Below are 14,645 nucleotides of genomic sequence, written 5' to 3' on the forward strand. Positions count from 1 at the left end.
TGTACTAAACGGTAGCAAAGTGACATGACTCACTCACCTGCACTGATAATAAGGAGGGGACCCCCCTTCATTTTCATAGTGGCTCCTCTGCTTTCCCCAGTCTTTGCTTCAAGTTGTCAAGAATGCAGGTGTTAATGAAAGTGCAATCCAATGTTGAAAGTACGAAAGTAAGAAAAAAGTAATTGCCTTCTAGTTGTAGTTTGTACTGTGTCTCCACTTCCGCCCTAGATTTTTTTTCCACTCCCTCTTCCTTATATCCTTTCACCCTTTCTAACAAGAATTGCAAGTTGTGTCACAGTAGATTTGTTTTCATATCTTCCATTCTCTTGCTGAACGGCCAAGGAAACAATGCCTTTCTAAGTTGCTCTGCCTTCTCCCAGTTAAACAAGCCACTCTTACAAATTTCTTTTGGTAGACAAAAGAACATGCAGAAAAGAATCAGTGGTGTTTAGGGCAGGGCTTCACAAAGTGCGAAGTGTATTTTTCTTGGAGACGTGTAGAGTAGAGTCCAGGGGTGGTATGAACAAACTTTCAGTTGTCCATTGTTATAATAAATCCATATTTCTCAACATTTCATTGTTTTCATTATTCACTTGTGTTCATTTTGATTTTTGGATTTTTTTGATCACACATTAAGATTACACTTAAGGGAGGTGTGATGCAAAAAGTTTAGGAAATCTTGGTTTAGTGGTTAACATGTTGGACAAGACTGTGGAATCTCAGAATTATGTCCACAAAAATTCACAGGGTGTTCTCTTCTATCAGCCCAATCTACCTTATAGGATTGTTGTTATAGGAAAAAATGAAGACAGATCTCTGTTTTTGATGACTTGAATTTTCAGGATATATCAAAAGCAGGATATAAATTAAACAAATGAATAAATAAAACAGCAATAAGACAGATTTCTCAAGCAGCCAAGTAAATGTGCTAGTACAGATACCACAAAAGGAACAATTACAGTAAGGCAACACTCTGGACATTCTCATCCATCCAGGTTATGGATGTCCCAAAAGTACTTTTCCAAAAGGCAACTGGACTTTCTTGGGGGGGGGGGTCCCTTGAAAATGTTTCACGTCTCATCCAAGAAGCTTCTTCTGTTCTCAGAATTGAAGAAGCTTCTTGGATGAAAAGTGAAATGTTTCACTATTCAAGAAAGTCCAGTTGCTTTTTGGAAAAGCATCTTTGGGACTCTGGTAGTGCATGTTTACGTTTTACTGGTACTGATTCAAAGCCATTACTTGTCATTAAAGAAATAAAAACACTTCATGCTAGGCATTATATGTGAAATTGTGATCTAATTTATTTCTTCCCCTAGTGAAATGCTACAATATTCTATTTATTCAATATTGTTACATTCCATGCTGTTAAAACTTCCGACTTCCTGCACCCACTACACTGGAATTTGTTGTGTAGGTATATTTATAACTAAACTATTTTTTTCTGGTATCCAGAAAAAAAATCTATGCACTATCCAATCTATATTTGTATAGATATATACAAATATATTTCTATATCTATAATTTTTGAAATTTATAAAATTCCATTAGCCATTTTATACATTCATAACAAGTATAGAATACAAATGTGTAAGGATCTATTATAATTTAATGGATATTTTGTTTTAACCAACCTCTTTTCTTTCCTATTAATTTCTGAAACTGGGGGTCTAATTTTCTGTATTCCACACTGCTTTGGGGATATTATTATAATATCAGATCTCTATTCCTTATATTATGTAGAGATTAACCAACCACTCTACTGTAGATCATAGTTTTTTTTACTACACTTTAGTGCAAAAATCGTCACTGCTTTGTAGTAACTAAAAATAATTATGTCTCTCACCTCTATTTTCAGCATTTCACTCTTCCTCTTTTCCCCCAGCCTCAAAAATAGCTGTGTGTACATGTAACACTCCTCCTTGCGTAGGGTAATATTTCATGTATCTCATTATGTGGGTGCAATCCAGGAAGCAACTGCAATAATCCATTCGTTAATTTTTAAAGTGTCATAAGACTTTTGCTTATTTTCCCCAATTCAACTTCTCCTTTTGAGGCTTACCTTTTCTGCAATAGCCCATTAAAAATAGGAAGAACAGGCAGATGGGAATGAAGATATTTAAACAGAGAATAATTTTAGTTCCTGATCCTCAAAGGGGACACATGTAAACAGACTTAAGAATATAAAAAATGATAAAATTATTTTGGGGGGCATGACACCTTGGAACTTTTTTGCAGATAGTTGTTCCTTTATTTGAAAGGATAGAGTTAAAAAACCAGGCATGGCATTTCTCCTGCTATTAACCAACAGCCAGCCAGTGCCTAGAGATGTTATATTTAGAAGGCTGATAAAGTTTGAAGCTGACAGTTGTCCTGTCCCTTTGCAAAAAAAATCACCGAGAAGGCAAGAAGGCAACTGCCTGGATCCTACCTTTTTCATTAGTTTCCTATTTTTATTTTATTTTTAGGTTTGTGCCTGAACTCTCAAAAAAGATAATTTTATCACCAAGGGAGACACATGTTCACAGCATAAACGGTAAGTTGTTTTGAGTTTGTCGTAATTTCTCAGGTCAGACTTGCTAGGTCACCGCAAAGTAGCAATAACAACCCACCCTTGCTTGTGGCGGCCCGGCTGCATTCCTGACATTTCAGAAAAGCTGCAAGGGGCGAAAATGAGAACTGCAGAAGAAGGAAATAAGATCAAAGCTTTGGGGATCAGAGTGGGAGAGCTAATTCTATAAGGGCTACAGAATCCAGAGTAAGGGACCTGTTGAAATCACACTGGCTTCATAACATTCCTGTAAAGCCAGAACATGATCCGTGACATCCATTTTGACTTCTGGTAGAGAAGTCAAAATGGAAATATTTTATTATTATTATTATTATTTTTAATAATGCTGTCTTTTAGGCGACAGTTCTTCTTAACTGGAAATACATTCCATTAAACTCAATAGAATGTATTTCTGAGAAGACATGCAGAAATTTGTGTTTCCAAAGCATGTTTGTATTTTAATAGTGTTGGACAAAAATCTGTAAAGAGAGAAGTACTAATCTTAAAAGTTTTCTTTCGCTTCTCAAGAAGTTTGTTTTGTCTCTTTAAGCAGTACTCCAAAGTCTCCAAACACTTTATCATGGGTTTACAAAACCAGGTCAAGCATATGTGGACAGGTTCAGTAACATTCCATGGGCAAAACCCTAACATAGAGGAAACAGTGTTAATAAACAAACAACAAGAAAAACTAAGATTATAAATGTTTACAATATACATATGTTTATAATTTATAAATATGATTAATTTATAAAATATTATAAATTACTAATTTACAAATTAATTATAAAAAGACAAAATTTTGAAATAGTCTCAAGTTGCTATGTTGAGTGTGCTAAATGGACCTACTAAATTGCAGTTACACTACAACTGTAGCTAGCTGTAGCTATTTTAACTAACTTCCTCTTGAAGCCTAACCATAATGCAACATATAAACTATTAAAATGTATCTATATTACTTCTATTTGTTTGAAACATGACAATATTCAAATAGTTTCCATTCTCCCACAAAAGGTACACTGGGTTTCAATTTTTTTTTAAAAGGGATTTGCATTTTGAAAATCTATTTATTATTACACCATATTTTACTATTTATGTGAATACCTAATAGCATGCAACCAATCATTTGGTAAGAAATGAATAGACTTTTGCATTGGATACGGTAATCATGAAGAATCTCATTTCCCTGCATAGTTACAAAAATTTCCTCTGACTGAATTCCATGTTTAATTTTTCAGAATTCAAAATTTTGTCTTGGTTGTTTGAAATGTTTTATTGCAGAAAGCATTATATATAGTAAATATTTAAATGTTTTTTCCCCCTCTTTCTAAAATATATAGCGTACTTTGTATGACTCAGCCAATGAGATTCTTTATGGAATTCTATGATTTAGCTGATTTTGATCTGCCAATCCTTTTCTTCCCAATTTCATCTGGTTTCCACAACAGTGATGGCAAGCAGTATGGATTCAGGCAGGGACCAGGAGGTGCCTGATGGAGAAGAACCTGATGTGAAGGCAGTGCAAGCTCACTATCTTAGAAGTCCTTCGCCTAGCCGGTGAGTGTTTCACAAAATAAATCTCTATATACCTCCCATTGTGTAAAACAAATTGCAAACTTTTTCTTTTCTCTCTCTCTTTTTACATTCACCCAGTCCATTATTGAAATCCTTACCAAGGACAAGGCCTAAAGAGTTCTTTCTTCTTTCAGAATCCATGATTGGGAGCACAAGCATTATTTTGCTAATTTAATTGATTCAACAGAGGTTTTGTACAAACACTAAGGTTTCTTGGGAGAAGCGCTGCAGACATCCGTGAGGCAGTAACAGAAGCCCACCCAAGCTGCTGTTTTCGCATCTATCTTTCTATAGCACTGATTGGTTTAGATGCTACTGTTCAATTCTACTTTTGGCGCAGACTTGGAATTTGTGGGTAGCCAGATTGTAAACTAGTGAGTGAAATGGAGGGAGGTCTAGTTAAAAAGGGTGATATATATACAATTGGTTTGTTTCAGCCTGCAGTTTAACCTTTTTTTCATTGTCATCAATCTGCCTATCCTTCCCAATCCATTAAAAAAATTAACTTGGTGAAGATTCAGCTGAGAGTGGGAACAGCCAGTGCTGCTGTTGGATGGTATTGGAGATCAAAGCTCTAAGCGGAATACAGTTTGCATGAAGGGGCTTTTTCTGCTCTGTGTTGCAAAACTGGAGTAAAACAAGAAATAATTTCCAGTTCTGAGAGCACACAAAACCAAAGATCCATTGGAGACTATCAGAAAGGAAATAAAGTAATTACACCAGTATAGAAAAACAAGAAACATACAATCAACATCCAGCATTTGAAAAATGCAAGTAAATTTCCTTCTTGGACTTTTAGATAAAAAGGAGCCTAATATGAAAACCTGAAATGGAGCAATCTTCCAACTGTCTAACAAAGGAAACTAAAGGACAACACTTGCATATTCTCTTTTCTTGCTTTTTCTATGGTCAATCCCTGCATGTGAATATGGATTAGCTGTAACTGGAGCCTTCTAATATTTTGTACATTTCAACTCAAGTCCATGTGGACTTCCTCCTTGTCCTAGCCATGTTAGCTGCTATTAGCTTGAAAACTGGCCGTACACAAACTGCTTCATGACCAGTTGCCATAGAAACCCTTTTTGATCAATACAGCTATGTTTGCAAGATTCAGAAACTTAGAGACCCTCTAGTGGATAGAAAAGAAATACATTTTTCTACTTAAAAAGGGACTGTGGCAAACACTCAACTTCTTAACTTGGATTTGTCAGCAAAGTACAGGAAAGATCATTCTTATGGGCCTCCACGTTTCCATTAGAAAGGCATTCTGGGCAATAATTCCTCAATCAAATGGAGACAGCAAGGCATAATTTCACCTTACCTGCCCCCGGCTTCTTTTCAAGGAATTTATATGGCCAATTCCATCTCCTACAAGTTTTTAAAACATATTCTTCACACAACACCTATAATATCACTGTACCTGTTCCTCAGATGTTTGGGCGTAAAGTTGGTCCTGTTATTGATGTGTTTTTATGATTAGAAGGTCTCATTTATTGAGTGCCACAGGTTATTGCTTTAATTTTTAAATTTTAATTTCTGTACACTTGCCCTGAGTCACTGTTATGTGATGAGCAGCCAAATAAATTACTTGAGTGAATAAATTATAGTTTTGACTGTCTATAGTCTATTACTGCTCCCATCTTATAAAGGAGGAAACTAAAATGAAGATTGACATTGTGAGGTGGGAGTTGTACCAATAATTTTTTAATGAAATTTCTTCATGTTTTCTTTCTCTGATGAATATGTGGTTACAAATATGTTTCCACACTGCAAAAATCAGTACACAGTGGAGAGAAACATCATCTCTTTTTTGTAAAAATGATTTTATGTTGCAGTTGTTCATATTAGCATATTTGAGGAGAAGGGAACATAGATAAGGATGAAATCTTTTCAGAGAAATGTCAATTATCTGTAAGATATTTATTAGTCATTCGGAGTAGCTTCTGAAAGCAACTCTCCAAACAGAGATCCTCTAGAAACATCAGCTCTCTTGTATAATTTATCTCTTCTAAGTTACTTTGTTTTCAAAAAGTAGAGAAAAGCTATAATAGTATAGAAGTTGCCAGGGCTTGCTTTTATGGCATTGTCATTACCTGACAGGTTTTCAGTGCTATCAGATGCAGAGACTGAGAGCATCTTCATGGAACCCATCCATCTATCATCTGCTGTTGCTGCTAAACAGATCATCAAGGAAGGTATGATTTGAAAAGAAGGATAATCAAACTATATGAGTATGGAGAAATTGATATGTTCATAAATCAGCTGGCACTGGTGTGTGTGTGTGTGTGTGTGTGTGTGTGTGTGTGTGTGTATGTTTTCTCAGGTTTTCGCTGGTGTTTGTATGTAGGTCTTTGGTTATTCGGGTCTTCTCCCACGTAAAATTGGAAGTGTCTTGGCGACGTTTCGACGAAGTCTCATTCGTCATCTTCAGGCTGGTGTTCTCGGCTTCGTGCTTCCAGGAGCAATGTGAGATTGCAGCTGTCTCTTCCTTTTAACTGCTAGTGGGGGTGTGAGCTGATTGGGTGGGAACTTGGCTGTGTTCTGATTGGGTGGAGGTGTGTTCTGATTGGTTAGGGGCTTGGCTGTGCTCTGATTGGATGGGGGGACCAGAAGCCAGACCGCAGCTGCATCATTAGCCACTTTAAACCCCTCCAATCCATACATGAAGCAGACTGACACCCACCATGAAGAGCTCGCACGGCCACAAACATGAAGCCAAACAACAACGCAGCTCACCAGCTCAAATCCCACTGCAACTCAGACTAAGCTGAGCACAACCAAGCCTCCACCCAAACAGAACACACCCCCAGCCAATCAGAGCACAACCAACCCCCCATCCAATCAGAGCACAGCCAAGCCCCTAACCAATCAGAACACACCTCCACCCAATCAGAACACAGCCAAGTTCCCACCCAATCAGCTCACACCCCCACTAGCAGTTAAAAGGAAGAGACAGCTGCGATCTCATATTGCTCCTGGAAGCACGAAGCCGAGAACACCAGCCTGAAGATGACGAATGAGACTTCATCGAAACGTTGCCAAGACACTTCCAATTTTACGTGGGAGAAGACGCGAATAACCAAAGACCTACCTACATATACATATATATATATATACCAGTCAGGAATTGCCATCCTTTTTAAATTCACTTTCTATTCTGATTCCAGATCATACCAACACTGATCTTTTTCATTTAAAATTTTCTGTCTTCATTTTCCATCTTTTTTGAGTTTAGAATTTTAGTGATTTAAAGAAAGTCAAAAAGAATTGCACTATTATATGTGTGGTGCCGATAATAAAAATATTGTTTGGAAAGCTACTTCATCTTTAATTCAAATTTAATTCATCTTTATTTTGCCTGTGCTTTCTCATCTGCAGAATTACAGATTCATTGTCTCTTAATTCTTAATTCAATTCTTTTTTGCCATGGGAAGATTAATTACTAGTTTTTTCCTCATTTATTATCAAAAATTATGTTGTTTTTAACTTTTAAAAGAAAAGAAAAAGAGTGAGGATTAATAACTTTCCAGGGGTTAGTATAGAGGTCTATCCTAGCCCATGGACCGCAAGAAATACTAAGTTTGTCTTTTGGTCATACACCCAAATTTAGAAGTTTTCAAAAATATGATTTTGTTAAGGTCCAGGGGGCTGGGGAGGTGGAGATTAATTCTGTAGGTGCAAAATATAATTTTAACACATGCTGTATGCTTTGCACTTTCAATTCACCTAACTGAAATTTACTTCTCTGAAGCCCTGAGAAACCAAAGCAAATTTTTACAATAAAGTGTAACCAGCAATGAACTAGCAATTAAGAAGCAACAACTAGTTACAGAGAAATGTGATTAAACAAATGTAAGTTAAATGTCGATTCAACTCAACATTTTTGAGTTAATCCATATAGAGAATTACAGTATTTGCCTTGGGTACAGGTATTACATGGCACTATAATGAGTCATTATAGTCATTATAGTATGAGTTATAATAGTCATGTCTATAGTCAGTGGTAAACAAAAATGGTTATAGTTTTGAAAATGAAAATCTGGGTTCATTGCAGAGCTGAAGACAAAGGAAGTAAAAGTAGACACTGTATGTCCAGGGATGCTGGAATCTGCAGAGCAGTTGCTAATGGAAGATCTATATAACCGAGTTAAAGAAAAGATAGATGATACTAGCCTGTTCAATACACCATGTGTTATGGACATACAGAGAGCACTTATGAAAGACTATCTGGAATCACCAAGAGAGGCCATTGATGAGGTCTGGCCAAATATCTTCATAGCAGAAAAGTGAGTACAAAGATGTATCTGTCTGAATAAAATTCTCAGAGCATGGCTTCCTCTGTCTGTGCTATAGAAAATGACCAGTATTGTTAGATTAATAATTAAGTGTATTAAATTGCAATCTGTCCATCTCAAGAAAAAAAACCTAGGGAAATTATACAATAGAAAATAAAAAGTTACATTCAAAAGGTAAATATGACAGGTTCCTTTCAAAAACACAGTAGATAAATAGGGGAATCCTGTTGTAATTACATTCCTTTCCCATAATAGCGAGGACAATAACTCATGAGACCAATACAAAGGGTTACTGCCTTCTGAATATACTATTTCCTTCTAATATGTATGAGGCTGACTGTTCTGCAGATAAGGCTCTTTTCACATCTTGATGTCAATAATAAACCAGGGCTGACTGATCTGTAGGAAAGGGCCTTTTCTGCACTACCTGAATAGTGGAAATCTCTGTTTCAAGAAATCAACCTGGTTTCATGAATTTGTATTGCCTCAAAACAACATTTGGGGTTTTTGGTTTTTTTTACCTATTTTACCATAGAAACTTTAGGTCTGCCCATTAAATGAACTCTCAGTACATGCACCTCTTTTTTTTTTTTTTTAATACAAAAGTTCATTTGATCATTCAAAGTTACAACGGCACTGAAAAAAATGACTTATGACCATTTTTCACACTGACACCCATTGTAGCATACCTATGGTCACATTATCAAACTTCAGATGCTTGCCAATGCTGATTCCTATTTATGATGGTTGCAGTGGTTCTGGGTCATGTGATCACCTTTTGCCATCTTCTGACAAGCAAAGTCACTTAACAACCATGTTACTAGAATAACAATGAGCAGCAATTCACTTAACAACTGTGGCAAGAAAAGTCATAAAATGGGGCTACTTAACTGCCTGCTAAGCAACAGAAATTCTGGGCTCAATTGTGGTTGTAAATTGAGGAGTACCTGTATTTCTTTCTCTATTCTGTTTCTTTTTTTATGCAAATAGATGTTTTAATTACCATGACGGTTACATCAACAATAAAAGGCAGCATGCAAGGAAACAAATAAGCTAAAACATGTTGTTAAAATACAATCTAAGGCAAGGATTTCCACAGTCCATATTTGATTTCTTTGTGAACTTTGTGAAACTATGGTAAAAACGTATGACTGACATAAACGTACTATATCGATTCACCATCAAATTCTAACAGACTCAAACAATTTTCTCTTGGATACTGTTTGGTACAAGTTAGTTTTCAGTTAGAATCTGGAATCTAATGTCTTTTCCCTTTGCATTGAAGGAGTGCTGCAGTAAATAAAGGACGGCTAAAGAGGCTAGGAATTACTCATATCCTGAATGCTGCTCATGGCACCGGTGTTTATACAGGACCAGATTTTTATAATGGAATGAATATCCAGTACTTGGGCATTGAGGTGGATGATTTCCCAGATGAGGAGATTGCTAAACATTTCCGCCCAGCAGCAGAGTTTCTTGATGAAGCATTATTAACTTGCAGAGGTAAATAAGGCATACAATATCAGTTTACATGGTCAGGGACTTTCTCCATTGCTGAATTGAAGGAATTCATCCGTTGACTCAACAGAAAATTATACCAGTATGAGATTGTCTGTCTCTATTGCCTAAGTCACTGCAGTTTTCTGATTCCTCTCTGAGGTAATTGATCACAAAGCCTCGCACTTTTTATATGCCATATATGACCTTGGATAGCATCAAAATAATAGGAAAAATACTTCCATCGTAGGTAAGGACAACTCATACCTGTTTCATTCATGGGCTGAGGATGGAACATCACAGATATATAGAAAAAAATGTGATGTTGCCAGGGCATCCTTATGCTGTTTCCACCCAAAAAAAAAAAAAAAATCTAATTTTTTTTAATTCAACGTAGAAATGTAGACAAACCCTTCATACATTGATTCATTACGACTTGTGAAATGGCTTTTATGAACTTCTATACTTATAATGCAGCTTCTATTTTTAAAAAAAAAATACATGTATTTTTATCTTTTTAAAAAAACGTATGTTTGGGAGTACAAGATGCACCTTTTTCCCCCCTAAAAGGGGGTGAAAATTTAGGTGCATCTTTTACACCAAATATAGCCCCGGCCACACACTGGCCCCCATCCTTTGGCCTCTACCTTCCAGCAGTTACTTTCTTGCAGCAAACAGCAAGAAGAAACAGTTCCTTTCAGCTTCAGGATAGCCTAATTAGCACAAGTTGTTTGGATCAGCCTCCTGACTCTCACATGTTTTGCTCTCAGCTGTTTTGCGCAGGCCTCTGCTGCTTGCTGCAAGGAAGTAAATTGCTGGGAGGCAGATTTCTTTTTCTTGTTTTCCTCAACAAAAAAGATAGGTGCGTTTTATAATCCGGTGAGTCTTATACTCCGAAAAATACAGTAATTACTATGTTGTTACAAGCAGATCTAAAACTAGTATATTTGTCATTCAACTTTGTCAATGATCAGGCCACTTGTGAGTATTTATAATGTTTAGAGCTTGGCTTTCCTTTCTTTTTTTATTGCTGGCTTAAAAATTGATTCTTTAATGCTGTTGTATTTAATTTTTTTTAGTTTAACAAAATAATATATAAAATAAAAGCATTGTGGTAAGGAGATAGCATTATTTATTTAACTTATCAGGTTCCTAGCTTTAGATATTAGATATCATGAAGCCTAACAATGGCAGATTATTTTTTATTTGCTCAAAATGTACTAAACATGCAGCAACACTGTAATATGGTTCTGAAATTATTATTTATATAATTTTACTTCTAGGAAAAGTTCTGGTCAGCAGTGAAATGGGAGTCAGTCGCTCAGCAGTGCTAGTATCTGCTTATCTAATGATCTTCCATCACATGACAATATTAGAAGCCTTACTGACTATCCGTAAGAAGAGAGCTATTTATCCTAATGATGGTTTTCTGAAACAGCTCCGAGAACTCAATGAAAAGCTACTTGAGGAACGAGAAGAAGAAGAAGAAGATTCTGAAGACACAACAGATGACCAAAGTTCTGTTGTAAGAGCTGGAAGTTGTTCCTTACTATCTGAGACAGAAGATTCTAAGAGTATTGTGGGAGCCAAAGTCCACTCTATCATGGTAGAGGAAGAAGACACAACAAGTCTCCTAGGAAGTGCAATGAGTGCCTCTTCTATGGGAAAGTTGAGCTTGTTTTCCAAGGAGCCTACTCTTATCAGTGAAGAGGAGGAGGAAGAACTCTATGAAGAATGGAGAAGAAAACAAGGCTTGCCTGACAAGGAAATTTTAAAGAAGAAGGAAGAAAGTAAGGCCTCAGACCTATCACTTCAAGGACAAGTAGAATCTGAGGAAAATGTAGATCAAATGATCCAAGCATGGCAATGCCAAAATGAGAAGTACCAAATGGAAAATTACATGTTTTCCAAGGAAGAGGAGGCTATCATGGGACAAAAATCATGCCTCGAGAATGATACAACTGATACTGAAAGTGTGAGTAGCCAAGAGATCAGGATCTTGAAACAACAACTGGAAGCAAGTAGCATCAACAGAATGAGAAGAGGGCGTACAGATTCTATGTCTACAGAAAGTAGCTGGGATATGTGGAATGAGAGGATGATGGAGATAGAAAAAGAAGCCTCTAAGAAATATTGCTCAAAAGCTAGATATAGTGATGAGAATCTAAAATCTGAAAATGGAACAAGAGAAAGGGACATAGATACAGAAAGTGTATTATCTGATGCTAGTTCATTTTATAATTTCTGCCAAAAAAACAAAGACAAGTTGACAGCCTTAGAAAGATGGAAGATTAAAAGAATTCAGTTTGGTTTTCACAAAAAAGATTCAGAAGTTGAGCAATCCAAGGCTGCAGACGGTAGCCAACAAAATAAAGAGTCTATGGAAGAAGAGAAGAGCTTGTCAGATATCAATATGACTGCCTACCAAGCCTGGAAAACTAAGCACCAGAAGAAAGTTGGTAGTGAAAATAAGAATGATATTGTAGAGCTTACCAAAGGTGAGGATTCTACTTGTGCCAGGAGAAAACAGAGACGAATGGAGTTACTTGAACACTCAAAGAAACTTTTGGAGGAAAGCCAGTCTCTCTGTAGCTGGGAGGCAGAAACTTCCATGAGTGGAAGCATCCCTTTGTCAGCTTTTTGGCCATCAACAGCTTCTGTCAATGGGATAGAGGATTCAGCTTCAGCAATAAGCATGCAGACTAATCGCTCAACTTTTTCTCAGGCTAGAAGCAGTCATGGGGCTAAGTCAGCAAGTGTGCCTGGCCCATCCATTGGCCCAGATGAAACAATATCAATAGCCAGCATTCAGAATTGGATTGCCAATGTTGTTAATGAAACTATTGCTCAGAAACAAAATGAAATTCTTATGTTGTCTCGTTCACCATCAGTATTGTCTTCCAGTGTTAAGTCAGGTGATCCAAATAGACATGGAGAAAATGACAGGTCATCTCTGCTTAAAGCACAAATCGGCTTACCTCTATCTAGTTCTACTTCACTGCTTCATCAAGACCCTCAGTATGCTGACACTCAATCCATCCTATCTTGTAACACTTCAGTCAGTATGGGAGACTCTGTCTCAACTAGGAAAGTAACTCAGACAAGCAAGCCTCTTTTCAGCCTTTTTGCTGATGAGGTAGATCTTAAGAAACTTAGCAGAAAGGAAAGGGAGATGCAAACAGAAATGAGAGAGAAGATGTCAGATTACCAAATGGAGAAGCTTATCAGTGACAATAAACGTAGCACTTTATTTAAGAAGAAAAAGATCAAGGGAGATGATGAAGATGAAAAAAGAGAAAATCTGTATGACAGAAGTATAGAAAATGTAAATGGTGGCCCTAGGCATTCATTAACAGATGATAATAATTCCAGTGACATTGCTCTCTCAGGGCAATTTGCTAATGTTGGGGGTGTTATAAGGTCAGAAGTAGAAAACAATGTAAACAAGTGGCTCATAGGTTTGAAAACAGAAGAAAAGCCCTCTTATCAGGACTACACTGAGGCCAGTAGTGAGAAATATAGGAACTCGTCCACTTTCAGAAAGGTGAACACTGAAGCTTCTAGTTATAGAAGTTCCAGGTCTCAGAGAGAAGAAATGAATAGTTCTGCAACCCATCAGTATAATAATAAACTGCAAAGAACCTCTTCCCAATTTTCCTCCGCCTCTGCACAAGAAGAGAAGGCATATACATTTACAGAATCAAAAGTGAGTGAGATAAACTCTACAGAAGAAAGTCCAGAGCCATGTTCTTCTAGAACTCCAAAATCCTCCTATAGCTCAGAATCCTCCAAACCTTCAACCAGATCGTATCACTTGGAAGAACATGAAGAAGAGTCCAGATTGGACATGACTGAATCTGGAGCAAAGAGAAAATTCACCCAGAGTTTTGCAAAGTCTGATGAGGGTACAGAAAAAGAAGAAAATATGGAAGAAAGCAAAGAGTACATCTCATCAAAATATTTAATAAGAAACAGACAAAGCACTCGTAAGGAGGAAGAAGAAATGGATGACGATGCCATCATTGCTGCCTGGAGAAGTCGACAAGCAGAAACTAAAGCAAAGCTTCAGCGCCAGAGAGAGGAGTAATGAAGAGTTAAGTCATGCCAGTCCATTTCTACCTTAGTTTTGGAGGAAAGTCTTCCAAGTATTTGTAAGCAACCAAGATTTAAATAGCATGTTTTAATCACTTTATTTATATTCCTTATTCTCCTTTCCACTAAATAGTAGATCAAGCACTATTTAGGCCCGGATTTTTGTTCAATTCGAACATTGTGGAAATAATCTGTAATCTCAATTTCTAATATTCTTTTCTTTCTAATTACAAAACCACATAGCTATTGCTTGTCTCTTGTGTGTATCTATATAGAAAATACTAAGGGTATAAATGTAATGTTGGTTCCCATGACAACTTGGAACAAAATATCACTTTTCAGTCACATGGGAAGACCTTGTCTAAAGATTTTTTTTTTCAAAGACAATTTCAGAAATAAAATTTATCTTTCAAACCAAACAGAAAAATCAACTTATAAAATGCATGTGATAGCAGCATATCCCTTTTAAGTGTCAATACTTCCAGGCTGTTGTGGATTGGGCACAATGCCTAGAGTAGAGCTCCAGTGCTTACGTATTTTAATAAAAGATGTCTCAAGACATCTGTTTGCATATTATGATAAATTCCAGGAGAGTTTCTCTAAAGATTCTTGTCCAGAATGAACTTAATGACAACAGCAAA

The 14,645-nt window shown here is 36.6% G+C and overlaps 1 protein-coding gene across 1 annotated transcript; it reads left to right on the plus strand.

Moving 5' to 3' along the window:
• Positions 1–2,389: 2,389 nt before the first annotated feature.
• On the plus strand, positions 2,390–14,393 carry STYXL2 (serine/threonine/tyrosine interacting like 2). The gene is made up of 6 exons (XM_070942684.1): positions 2,390–2,533; positions 3,994–4,102; positions 6,221–6,315; positions 8,175–8,406; positions 9,701–9,918; positions 11,196–14,393. The coding sequence occupies exons 2-6, from the start codon at positions 3,996–3,998 to the stop codon at positions 13,997–13,999; spliced, it is 3,456 nt and encodes a 1,151-aa protein (XP_070798785.1). The 5' UTR covers positions 2,390–2,533; positions 3,994–3,995; the 3' UTR covers positions 14,000–14,393.
• The last annotated feature ends 252 nt before the right edge of the window (positions 14,394–14,645 follow it).

Source organism: Pituophis catenifer, unplaced genomic scaffold, assembly GCF_029215685.1.
Source record: "Pituophis catenifer annectens isolate HBS135680 unplaced genomic scaffold, rPitCat1.0.hap2 SCAF_4, whole genome shotgun sequence".
In the NCBI taxonomy this organism is placed as follows: domain Eukaryota; kingdom Metazoa; phylum Chordata; class Lepidosauria; order Squamata; family Colubridae; genus Pituophis; species Pituophis catenifer.

What these genes read in the sequence shown, in the direction of transcription:
- STYXL2 (XM_070942684.1), top strand. Translation starts at nt 3,996, where the DNA reads ATGGCAAGCAGTATGGATTCAGGCAGGGACCAGGAGGTGCCTGATGGA. An exon ending in AGAAGTCCTTCGCCTAGCCG is followed by an intron (nt 4,103 to 6,220) that starts GTGAGTGTTTCA and finishes ATTACCTGACAG; the next exon opens with GTTTTCAGTGCTATCAGATG. An exon ending in AGCATTATTAACTTGCAGAG is followed by an intron (nt 9,919 to 11,195) that starts GTAAATAAGGCA and finishes TTTTACTTCTAG; the next exon opens with GAAAAGTTCTGGTCAGCAGT.